The sequence below is a fragment of the Petaurus breviceps genome, unplaced genomic scaffold (assembly GCF_028583685.1).
Source record: "Petaurus breviceps papuanus isolate PSGF00001 unplaced genomic scaffold, PetGlider_PUasm1.0 156, whole genome shotgun sequence".
NCBI classification, from domain to species: domain Eukaryota; kingdom Metazoa; phylum Chordata; class Mammalia; order Diprotodontia; family Petauridae; genus Petaurus; species Petaurus breviceps.
In genome coordinates, this window is record NW_027185720.1 from 8,992,021 (window position 1) to 9,004,481 (window position 12,461).

At 48.2% G+C, this 12,461-nt stretch overlaps 2 protein-coding genes across 2 annotated transcripts in view; one reads left to right on the forward strand and one right to left on the reverse strand.

Moving 5' to 3' along the window:
* SYN3 (synapsin III) overlaps positions 1 to 12,461 on the reverse strand; it is a 406,353-nt gene that overhangs the window by 219,295 nt on the left and 174,597 nt on the right.
* The window catches only part of TIMP3 (TIMP metallopeptidase inhibitor 3), a 59,401-nt gene continuing 51,871 nt past the window's right edge, over positions 4,932 to 12,461 (forward strand). Inside the window, exon 1 of the mRNA XM_069082024.1 lies at positions 4,932 to 5,368. Coding sequence (XP_068938125.1) covers positions 5,248 to 5,368 — 121 coding nt within the window. The 5' untranslated portion in view covers positions 4,932 to 5,247. The remainder of the gene's footprint in view (positions 5,369 to 12,461) is intronic.

Genomic DNA, 12,461 nt, shown 5'->3' on the forward strand with positions numbered 1-12,461 from the left:
CTCTCTGTCTCTCTCTGTCTCTCTCTCTCTGTCTCTGTCTCTCTCTCTCTCTCTCACTGCTCAGGTCATGAAGGGAACAAAAATGACAGGAAATACATTTTCCTTACCTTTCAGTAATAAGGCAATCAGATTCCCCCCTCCTCTCCCAATTGCATAATGAAGAAGTGGCCTTAAATAGGAGGCTTTCTTTCAGGAACCCCCCTCCTTAAATTATAGCCCTGAAGTTATGTGCACCAGAAATCACCTGCCTAAGACTTATCTTTCCAGGCAAGTTCCTTGGAACTTGGAACAGTCTCCTTGGAAAACTTGTCAAGTTTTCATTTTGTTTTCTGGGCAAGATTGTACAATAAGAAAGAAAGGAACAAATGGGGAGGGGGTGATAAATCACTCAAGAGATTTGCACTAAGTGGATTAGTCTTTAAAACCTTGCAAAGTCTGCTGTGACCTCAAATGTGGAGGAATCGGTCTCTCACAGTCTTGGGCCATTCATACAATTACGGATTTGGTTCATTCAATAAGCATTTGCTTGTAGCCTTTGCATTGGACTGGGAGTTCCTTAAGGGCAGTCACTATTTTTTTTTAACCTTTTATTTTTTGTAGCCCCAGAGCTTAGCACAATACTTGGCATACAGTGGGTGTTACATAAGTGTTTATTTTCTATCTCCCAGCATTGCTGTGAGAATAAAATAATGTGTTTGTTAAGCACTTTACAAACCTTAAAATCTATGTAAATGCTCATTATTAATAAATTATTATGATTTTAAAAAAACAAAGAAGGAAAAATACTTCAGCAAATCTAATTTTCTGTCCGATGATGTATGCAAAGTTCTATGCCTCTGGTCACCCACCCCTGTTATTGTTGTGATTGTCCCTTGTTCTTGAAGAGGACCACGGCATCAGGGAATGATGACATGACTTTCAGTTTACCTGGATTTAAGTGAGGCAGGGCTGTGCAAGGTCACCAGCCTCACTTTCTCCTCCACAACCATCTGGGTCCAGTGGCCAGATAGGCATCAGGATGATTGGAGATGACCCTGCATGCAATGGGAGACCCCTGGGGAGAGGCATATTTTTTCCTTCCATTTCTTCTTCATGGCTGAGCTTTACTAAGCATTTATTAGACAGTTACTGAATACAAAACCATCCACTAAAGACCTTTTGTCTTGATTCATCTTGACATGGAGGTGATCATGGCTTCTTAAAGCCAATGGGCAGTGGAGTACAAGTTCTGAGAAGGTCTGTTGTGGTTCAGGTCCATGTCTATTGTCTGAGGACCAGCAAACCTACTCATTAAAGACCATTTACTAGGGTGGAGAGGGGGCAGGTCTGCTTCCAGATAGGGATGGAATCAAAAGGAGGAGGAATGAGAGTAGCTGGCATTTATATTAACATTCAGCAAAGGCTTCTGCCTCGTTCACCTTCACAGCCATGAGAAAGGTTACTCCTGACTTATACATATGTATATACACTTATATGCATATGCACACAATATACATATGCATATGTGTACACACACGCAATTTGTGTTTTTTCAGTTGTGTTTGACTCTTCATGACCCTTTTTGGGTTTTCTTGACAAAGATACTGGCATGGCTTTGCCATTTCCTTCTCCAGCTCATTTGACAGATGAGGAAACTGAGGCAAACAGTATAAGTGACTTGTCCAGAGTCACACAGCTGATAAGGGTCTAAGATGAATCTTCCTGACTCCAGGTCTAGCACTCTGTCCACTCTGGCACCCCATACATATATGTGTGTGTATATATGTGTATATGTACACACCTGTATGTATATATACACAATGTGAGTGTATACACACACATACCTAATCAAATACTCTTTGGAGTTCTATGTGGGGGCACAACAAAATTCACAACTATCCTGATTCCTCTCTTCAAAGAGTTTCCGATTTAGTTGGGGAGAGAAGACTACAGGAACTCACTAGAGAGTAATTAAGTGATAAACTCTGCTATGAAAGGCAAATTTACTGGATTCCAGCCAGAGTTAAGCTAAGCTTTGGATGAGAAGTAACTTTGGTATCTCCCCTCTCTGTTAAAAAAAAAAAATCAAGAAATAAGAGAAGGCTCCAAAAATAGAGGGAAATTGATTTTGGAGATCTTATGTCTTTTCCTCAGGCCTTCTCACCTCTGGGATGGAGATTACTGGCTCAGAGATTCAGAGCTGGAAGGGACCTTGGACACCCAACAAGGGTTCAGAAGCTCAGGGAGATTGATTTCCCAAGATTGCTAAGCTATCAGAGATTTGAACCCAAGGCCTTTGACTCTAAATGTGGCATACTTTCCAGTGTACCCTATTCTTTCTTTCATTATCACCATCATAATATTAGGTGGCATTTTTTCAGTCAATCAACTAACATTGATTAGGTATCTACTAAATGCAGGGCCTCAGTTCCTCCTCTGTAAAATGAGCTGGAGAAGGAATTGGCAGACCACTCCAGTATCTTTGCCAAGAAAACCCTAAATTGGGTCAGGAAGAGTCAGACAAGACTCAAAGACTGAACGATAACAACAAATGTGAAGGTGCTACGTTAGATTCCAAGGCCAAGACACAAAACAAATAGAAACAAGCCTTACCTTCAAGGAGCTTACAGTCTATTGGGGGAAATGACATGTCCCTAAATGATCACATTCAAAATATTTACAGGGTAAAATCTCTCTTATCAAAATAAATTTGAGAGGGGAAGGAGAACTGGGAACAAGGCTTTATGAAGTAGGAAATACCTGAGCTGGGCCTTGAAGGGATGGGTGAAATCTAGAGGGGTTGAAGAAGCTGGATATGAAGAGACTAAGGCTGACCAGGGAAGCAATATGCACTTGTGAGAGCAGGCCCAGAGAGCTAAGCACAGGACATCATGAGAGGATATCAGGGGTCCTTCAGTGTCCCACATATGAATTGACCATCCTCTGATGTTTACCTCATGTAGGTCACTCCCGTGTGATCTATGTTCTTGCTAACTCTTCTCTTTAATGGTATTGTATTTGGGGGAGAATATAACCTAGTTTTTTTGGGGGATAGTAATGTTCTATTGTAAATTTTACTATGTTATTTCAGTAAATCCCTTTGTTTTGAGCTAAACGTGTCTGCTGGCTGACTATTGAAAAGGCAACATATCAATGGGGCTCATGAGCTACTATGAGTTTAGGAGAACAGACCTACAGAGTCTCTAGAAACCAGGGTAACCATGCCCTGGGGCAGGGGTGGGATACCTGCAGCCTTGAGGCCACATGTGGCCCTCTAGGTCCTTAAGTGCAGCTCTTTGACTGAATCACAAACTTCCCTGCCTGGGGGAATCCACTTGAGAGTTGGGGGTGGGGGGTAACCCAAAAGAATGCTATGTGCAGATGAGGAAAGGAAGTCCCAGGAAGGTGAGGTAATTTTTCCAAGGTCACACAGGTAAATAATTCAATGGTAGGATCAAAATCTTTTTTTAAAGGTGGTTCTTTTTCTTTGGAGGGAGGGAGGAAGGTGAAGGAGTTTGTACTCCAATAATTTCTTCATCCAGAAGAAATTTGTGGCATTTCCCAAAGGAGCAAGACAATGGAAAGGTACAGACTTTCTCCATCCTAGTCAGATGGAAAGTTTGCTAAAAGTCTATTTTTCCCCATTAGCTGGGACAAGTTAATCTATCCACCCTGAATAGAGGGAATTTAGCTGGTTCACTAGATCTGAGGTCTAGTGTCTAATGCCAGATTTGGGATCATAAAGTGTCAGAGTTAGATTGGATTTTAAAAGACTAGCCCAACCCCCTCATTTTTCATATGAGGAAACTGTGCTGTTATTATCTTTAATCTTTCCTTCACTGGTTTCAGTCGTGTCTGACTCTTCGTGACACCATTTGGGGTTTTCTTGGCAAAGATACTGGAGTGGTTTGCTAGTCCCTTCTCCATACACCCATTTTACAAACGAGAAAACTGAGGCTTCAGAAAATGACGTTTTGCCGAGCGTCATATATGGTAAATGTCTGAGGGAGGATTTGAATTCAGGTCTTTTTGACTCCACATCCAGCGGTATATTCACTGTACCAACTGACACCTGATTTTTTTTTTGGGGGGGGGGGGGGGGGGGGAGGGGATGGGAAATCAACTCGTAAGTTACTTTCCCGCTCTTTAAATTGAGTGTTGGATCAGATGTTCATGAAGGTCCCTTCCAGCTGTAAATCTATAATGCCCTGACTCTGCCACTTACTACCTGTGTGACCTTGGGCAGGTCACAACCTTTTGAATCCTCCTTTTCCTCAACCGTAAAATGCAGAGGCTTTTACCAAATGGCCTCTAAGCTGCCTTCCCGTTCTCAATTTGTGATCCGCCATGGGCAGGTGTGTTCCTGCCCCCCACCCCACGAGAAACAGGTGAGGGCAGCGGTGCGGGCTCAGCATCACTCCGGCTGCGCCCTCCGGGGGAAGGTGGAGAGAAGGCGGCTCGTTCCGCAGCTCTCCCGAGTCCCCTGCAGAGCGCAGCGCCGGGGCCACCAGCCTAGCCCTCTCTCCCTGGGTGGACATTTAGGGTGGACTGGCCTGCATCTGGGGGGAGCTCCCCTGCTAGGGGCTGCCCCACCGTCTGGGGGCGAGCTCTGCCGCTGGCCAGCAGGGTGGATGAGAGGCGAGGGGATTCTCCAGGTGGCAGCAATGGTCCCGGAGGGCTCCAAGCTCCCCCCGGGAGGCGCACAGAGAGCCCGGGAGGGAGAGCAGGGCTTTCTTGGGTCGCTCCCAGGCAGCCAGCGCACTCCCGCATTCCCTAAAAGGCTCGGAAGCTTACCGGGCGGCCCCGCCCCCTCTCCAGCGGCCCCCTTTTCCGCGGGGGGGCGATGAGGTAATGCGGCTCGCCGATTGGTCGGGGGGGCGGGCCCCGGGCCTCAGGAGGCGGGGCCTACCGGAGCCTCCTGGGCTATATAAGGCGCCGGCCGAGCCGGCAGTCGTCGGAGCCTCGGGACGGACTCGTAGTTGGTCTCGGTAGCGTCTGAGCCCCGGCTCGCAGCGCTCAGCCTCCAGCCTTCCCCGCGCTCTCCGCTGCGGGACAGTCCGGTGCTTCCCCAGCCTCGCCAACCCGCGGGCTGCCCAGACGCCGGGTACCAGCCTAGGAGCGGTGGGGGGAAGTTTGTGAGCAACTTAGAGAAGGAAAGGAGGAGAGAGGCAGGAGCGGAGACAGAGGAGGAAGCAGGGACGCAGGAGAGCAGCCCGCGCCCGGCCCGCACCCGAGCCCGCAGCCAGTTGGGAAGCCGGGCGCGCCGCGATGAGCCCGTGGCTCAGTCTCGTGGTGCTTCTCGGCAGCTGGAGCCTGAGGGAGCTGGGGGCGGACGCTTGCACTTGTTCCCCGAGTCACCCCCAGGACGCCTTCTGCAACTCGGACATCGGTAAGGGACGCCGGGCAGCCCGCTTCCCCTGTCGGCTCTCCCACTCTCAGCCGGCTCCCATCTTCCCACCTTCTCCCTGTCTTCTGCAGCGGCAGCCTGGGGCAGAAGGGTGGAGAGCGGCCGAAGGGGAATGCGGGGTGGGCACCCACACTTCTGCCTCGCTCCCACCTTCTTGTCCTCAGTTGCAGTCCGGGGCAGGGCTGCGGAGGGTGGAGAGAGGGCCAAGGGAAGGCGGGGGTGCTGCACCCACCCTTTGGCCAAGACGTCCCCTTTAGGCGGTGGGATGGTGGAGAGGTCTTGAGGTCCTCTACACTCGTGGATGGCCATAAAGGGCTCCCTCTCTCTTCTCTTTCCTTCCTTTCCTCTTCTTTTCCTCCTCCTCCTCCCCGCCCCTCACAGACTGGAGCTCTTCAGGTCTGAAATTTTTGCTTTCCCACTGACCGGTGGCACGGGGCACTTGAGATTCCTTCTGGGTCCTGTTGCCGTCTGGAAAGTTCTCTCCTACAATGCCCTTCAGGAAGCGTTGGTGGTGGGGGTGGGGGGCGTCAGAGTTTAACAAAACTTTGAATGGTAGGAGCCTGGAACAGAGGGGATGAGGAGGTTGACTCTTTACTGGAAGCTGAATCAGCCCTGTACAGAATTAAGTGGCCTGCAGACGGGGAGAGCTTGCAGCGTTTGGGGGTTCACATGGTGGCTCTCTTCCAGAGAGGGAGCACTGCCCCCTGTCAATCCTTAGGCAGACCTCAAGAGTCTGGACCGGGGATGTGCGAGGGCAGTTAGTTAGCTTCGTGGTAGAAATGGATGTTTCCCCACTTCCCCCAAGCCCCCAAAACATAAACACGGAACTATTTTTGAGGGTTTTGATAGCAAGCAAAAGATGTTCATCGTGGGGGGATCGCCCTACCCACACGTGAAAAATCACTGACGGCATTATTTATGGGGTGGAGGAAAGGACTGAGGTTTGGAATTGGGGGGGGGGGTGTCACTCATCTGGTCAACTCCCTGAGCCTCAATTTCCCCATATGGTAAGTGAGGAGAATAATGATGTACTAGTGCACCGCCGAACTTCCAAGCTTGTTTTGAGGTTTAAATGACGTGACTGCCCTTTCCCCCCTTAAAGGTTTGAGGCGCTGTAGAAATCCAAGCTATTTTATTTGTTTGTGGCTTTAAAAAATGTTGCTCTGGGCTTGGGATGGCGGAGGGTGGGTGAGTCTCTTGATGGGTAAAGGTTAGCGATTCTCTCCTGGCTGGAGAGGCATCTTGCAAGGGGGAAGCAAACCCAGCCTCGGCGAGTGGCACTGAAGACTCCACTGGCGGGGGCACCTCTCTGGGAAGCCTGTTCTAGTCAGTGATTCGAGGAGCTGGGAAAGTTTCTATTATTTTCCTGTCCTTTTCTCCCCCAGGCTACAAGAGTAGAGTGATCGCTGAGTTTAAGGGAGAGAGGTTAGGTTTTTATGCACTATGATGTTTTTGGATGGTCCCCTGCACATAGTAGGTCGTTAATAAGTGAGGACGGGGTAAGACTGAAGGGGTGCTGAAATGGGGAAGAAAATCCTCCTTTCGTCCTTCTTGCCTATGAGGTTAGCTTTGTGAGGGCTAGTCAACAAGTGGGCTGGGTGTGGTAGAGCAGCTTGGCAATCATTGAGCAGCAGGAACCTTGCGGCTGGTTGGACCTGTTGGCCAGTTAGCTTTGGTTTGGGAGAAGGGCTGCCAGCATTATCAGGTCTCTAAGGTAAAGGTACTTGGGAAAGCCTTGGGCTCCTGCCACCGCCAAGACTGAAGCTTGTATTGTTCTTGGGGTGACAGAGCTCCTCTTTTGGGGGGGGCATTTAAAAGGCTTTGCAGCAGGTTTGTGGTGTGTGTGTGTGTAATGTATTTCCATGCTGCTGTTGCTACTTTTGAGTACCCAATGCTAGGGGTAATACTTGTGATGGATAGAATCATAGATCTGTTCAACCTTAGCTAAATTACTTCACCTCTCTTGGACTCGGTTTCCCCTATCATAAAACAAGGGGATTGGATCAGATAGCCCCTGAAACTTCCTCCAGATCTAAATGTAGGCTCTTGTGACCTGGGAGAATGTAAATTCCCTGTGGGTGGGGACTAATTTTTTATATTTCTAGGACTGTCTTGTGGCAGGTGGTTCACAGAAGGGTTCCTTTTAGCTTATTCGTTTTACAGATGGGGAAACTGAGGCCAAGGGCCTTGTTCAAAGGTCACACAGAGCAGTTGGCAGAAGACAGGATTTGTGCTCTGGTCCCTTGGTACCAAATCATTGACCAGATCCTTTTAGCAGAAAATCAGATCTCTAGGGATTCTCTTCCTTCCCCCTCCCTTCCAAAGCAGCTCAGCGCCACTCCCAAGACCTTGAAATATAAGAGAGATTGTGTCAGGGTGAACTTAAAATCCAGGGTGCTATTGTGTTTATGTCTGTAAAATTGAGAGAAGCTTGATTGATGTTAGTGAGGAAGAAATTCGGGAGTTAGGGCTTCAGAGTGCATTAGGACCTAAGAATGGGGAGGGCATTTCATAGGAGTTTACTTTTTTAAAAAAATGTTTCCCCACCCCCAGACATTTGCTTCTGGGGACTCTTGAAAGACCCTGGGAGGTCTGCCAAGGAAAAATAGAGGCCAGCATACAGGAGCGATCACTTTGGGCACAAACAGGCAGTGTGGGTTTGACCTCAAACAGCAGGTGGATCTGTCTTCCCATGGCGGTTTCTTTGCCCCCTCTCCCCCCCCCCCACTTCTGAGGTTCAGCCTCCTCCCATCCAGAGCCCAGGCGTGCTTGGGACTTCTGTGAAACTATTTATGAAATTGTGATTTAAAACAACAGCAACAACAAACCCCTCCCAGGAAGGAAGCTTAAACTCCCTAGAGACTGATAACCAGAGTTGGCCTTTAAACGGTCTTTTGGGACATTTTGGGTTGGTCTTTTACGATTGCCCTGAGAGGTAGATACTATAGAACCTCTGGTCATCTTAGGATGTTGGCTTTAAAGTGGGAGAGTGCTCCCAGGCCCTCTGCTGCCACATCTCCTTTAACAGGTGACAAATCTACCCCACCCCCTAAGGTGAAATGACTTGCCCAAAGTCATATAGCTAGTAAGTGCCAGAGGCATGATTAGAAATCAGGTCTTTTGAGCCTAGGGTTAGGTTTTTTTTTCCCCCATAATTTATATGGACTGCAGCTGCTGCTCAGGAGAGTGATAATGGATTCCAGAGTCTGGTAGGTACTAAGTCGCAGGATTTGAACTCATTTCTTCCAGACTCCAAGCCCAGCACTCTCAGAATGATATCACACTGCTTTACAGAGCTTTAACAGATAAGAACAATCCCTTTAGTGACTCTAAAGGGAAGCTGGAAGCCATCCAAGATTTTAGAGCTGGAAGGTCTAGAGGTCATGGAGTTCAGCCCCCTTATTTTACAAACAGAGAAACTGAGGCCAGGATGTTTACTGGATGGTAGACCCTGTGGGGGAGGAGACCTTTGAAGCCCTCTGGTCCCATTTTACAGATGGAGAAACAGAGTTAGAGTAACTCTCCCAAGATCGTATATGTTTATTAACAAACACAGACAGGATTCAAACCCAACTTATGACTTTTATCTAGTACCCTTGAGAGTGTTTTCCACTGCCTTCATCGACCTAATCCGGTTCCTCCCTTAAGAAGTCTGTCCTGTATATTTTAGCTAACAGTGGCCAAGGGGAAAAGCTCTCCCCAAACCAGCCATTATCCAACTGAGGTTGGATCGTCCTAGCCTGGGCTGTCAAAGTTCACCAGCTCTCCTGTGTTTCTGGAGAAGAGCCCCGATGTGCCCTGGACATGGGTCCCAGGAGCTGGGCTTCTCTTTGAATTCCCAGGTCCCTGGGTTAATCTCTTTGCTTTCTTTGGGAGCACCCTGCTGGCAAGCAGGGGACAGCTCAAATTTATGCTTTGTTCTAAGTCTTTCTGGCTCCAAGTGCGGGTAGGAGGCTCTCCCCTCCCGCTTTCCCTCCTTCCTCAAGGAGTTCCTTATATCTCTCCCCAACCTACCCCATTCCCCGGGAGCTTGCCAGCTCGCTGGCCTGTTCATTGGTTAGCCCTGTTCAGCTCACCCTCCTTTCCTGGCTCTGCCTGCCATCCCTCTGTGCAGAGGCAGGGGCTGAGCTGGGTCAGAAAGATGGCCCAGGATGTGTTTATTCCTTTGAATGCTTGGGAAGCCCCCTTAAAGTGCCCTCCCATGACCTGAGCTTAAAACCCCAGGCCACAGGTGACTGTTTTCTGCAGCCAGCTTGGGGGGAAGGGGAGAGGGGGATTTGGAAACTTCTGGGTGAGCAGGAGTTAAAAGGTGTTTCTATGGCAACTCTGGGCCCTGTATCCAGAGTGTAGTGTTTGGGAAAAGAATAAACTAAATGCCGGGTTATAAAACACGCTGGGGGAAGAAAAGGACTTGGCAGGGCCAGGATGTGTGTGGTTCCTTGTCCCCCTCCCCCCCACCCCTTCCCAGTTACCTTTTGGGGGGTGGAGGGGAGGGAGGAAGGAGCCAGGCCTAGCAGGCCAGATCCTGTTCAATGCAACTCCTTGACCACCATGTGGAGAAAATGGCCCAAGATGGGAGTCCATGCCTACGTGCCTACCGTTCCCTCTTTCTCTTTATCTGTGGGTCTGGGGTGTTTACTGTGTTAGAGGAAGGACATACGTGCTAGTGGGGACCCTGGGATAATCCGCTTTCAGAATTCAGAGCCCTCTGAGGGAGAAGGGGAAGCGTCCCCCGGCCTGCTGAGCCTCGTACCCTGGGCTAGGAGAATGGAGGCTTCAGTGCCCCAAGGTCACAGGGGTTGACAGGAGGCCAAGCCCCATAAGATGACCCTTAGCTGTCTGGAAAGCCAGGCCAGGGTGGGCACCATTAGAATAATGACAAGGGTCACAAGACTCAGATTTGAATCCTGCCTGTGTTTGTTAATGAATATATATGATCTTGGGAAAGTTACTTTAATTCTGTTTCCCCATCTGTGAAATGGGATTGGACCCCTCACTACCAGAGCAGTATATACTGGGGCTGTGGCATTCCCTGGAATAATGGGACTGTCTTGTTCAGTAGGGCTGGGACAGCTTATTATATTGGCATTATCTGCAGGAATCCTCTCTCTAGACCTAGGGCTGGAAGAACCTTCAGGCCATCAACAACCCCCTAAATATTACAGAAGAGGAAACTTAGCCTCATAGAGGGAGAGCAGCCAACCCAGGGACACTTAGGTTGCAGAGAGCCAGGACTGGAATCCAGGTGTTCTCATTCTAAATGGGTGATTTTGGGATGATCTATAGAACTCTTTTAGAAAGAAATAATATAGTGGTGTAGATAGAGGGTTGGCCTTGAATTGAGGAAGCTCTGGGTTCTTGTCTTGCCTCTGACCTATACGAATTGGGTGACTCTGGGTAGGTCTTTTAACTTCTCTAAGACTGGCTGGTCAGTTGGTGATCTGTATCAATGGAGAGAGTCTCCACATTGGGAGTGCTGAAATCCCAGTTCCCCTTGTAACAAAAAAAAACGAAGAACAGACTTCCCAAATGCACCTTCCATGACTCTGGTGGGCAGATATCCTAATCTTACAAGAGATGTCAAGTGATTTATTCCAGGTCACATAGTATATGGCAGAACCAGAATTCAGACCCAGGACTTATAGTTCCCAAGCCTGGTGTTCTTGGCTACAGTGTGTTTTCAATAGAAATACTAATAATATGGAACCTGAAGGAGTCAGGAAGACTCATCTTCATGAGTTCAAATCTGGCCTCTGACACTTACTAGCTGTATGACCTTGGGTAAGTCATTTAACACTACTTGCCTCAGTTTCCTCATCTGTAAAATGAGCTGGAGAAGGAAATGGCAAGCCACTTGAAAACCCCACAAGAAAACCCCAAATGGCATCACAAAGAGTCAGACACAACAGAAAGACTTCTGAACAAGGATTTGAGTCTTCCTGACTCTGAGTCCAATATTCTACCCTTTGCCCCTTCTAATGTCGAGTGACAAATAGGAGACTGGTTGAGGAGACAGGGTGTTGTGGGGAAAAAGAAATCTACTAAAACTCAGGACATGGGCCCTAAGCTGCCATCCCATACCCCTCATGGATGGGGTACAGGGCATATGCCCTTTGCCAAATTCTAGGGCATTTAAAGCTAGAGTGTCCATGGAAAGTGACTGTGGTGGGGGTTGTTATTGGTTTTGCAGAAACATCAGAAACTGTTGTATTCAGCTGCTGATTGAGGCATTCCTACAAGTTCATTTAAAAAAAAAAAAGAGGGGGGAGTATCCCTTCCTAGTCAGCCCCTCCTGGAGCCAAGCACCCTGTCCTGGTCTGGGTCAGCTGCTGACGTCCTTGTCTGCATGTGACCCAAAGAAGATCTCCTTCCTTGCCCCTCCCTGGCTTTCATTTGATCCCACAAAATAGTGCATTTATAAAGCATATAGTCTGTGTGCGTACACACGGTATTCAGCACCAGTGGTCATAAAGATAAATATACCCTCTTTGCCATCAAAGACTTCATTTCAATTGGGCTTGCTTTTTTTCAGTTATTCATGATTTCTTTGCCCATAATAGTCATAGCTGGCATTTCTAGAGCATTTTGAGGATGGCAGAGATGGTATGCTCACCACCTCATCTGACCCTGTGAAGTAGGCGCTATTATTATTAAACCCATTTTACAGACCAGGAAAACTGGGTGAGAATGGTTAAGTTACTTTCAAGGGGTGGGGCATTTGGGGGGTAGGATGTGGGAGGAGTTGGGTTACCCAGCTAGTAAACATCAGAGGTGGGATTTCAACTTGGGTCTTCCTGAACTCTAACCAAGATGGTATTTGGCTGCCCCTAGATCAAAGGTTCCTCATGTAGGATTACCCTTTCCTACCCAAACCCACTCCTAGGAGTTTGTAGAGAGATTTGGGGGAGGGAGGGGAGAATTCATGAACTTAGATAAGAAAAATATTTTGGTATCTATTTCAATATAATTGGTTTCCTTTTGTAATCTTGTGTATTTTATTTTCTACATTTAATAAGATTCTTATGAGAAGGGATCCTATAGGCTTGACTAGGCCGCCAAAGGGGTTTATGATCCA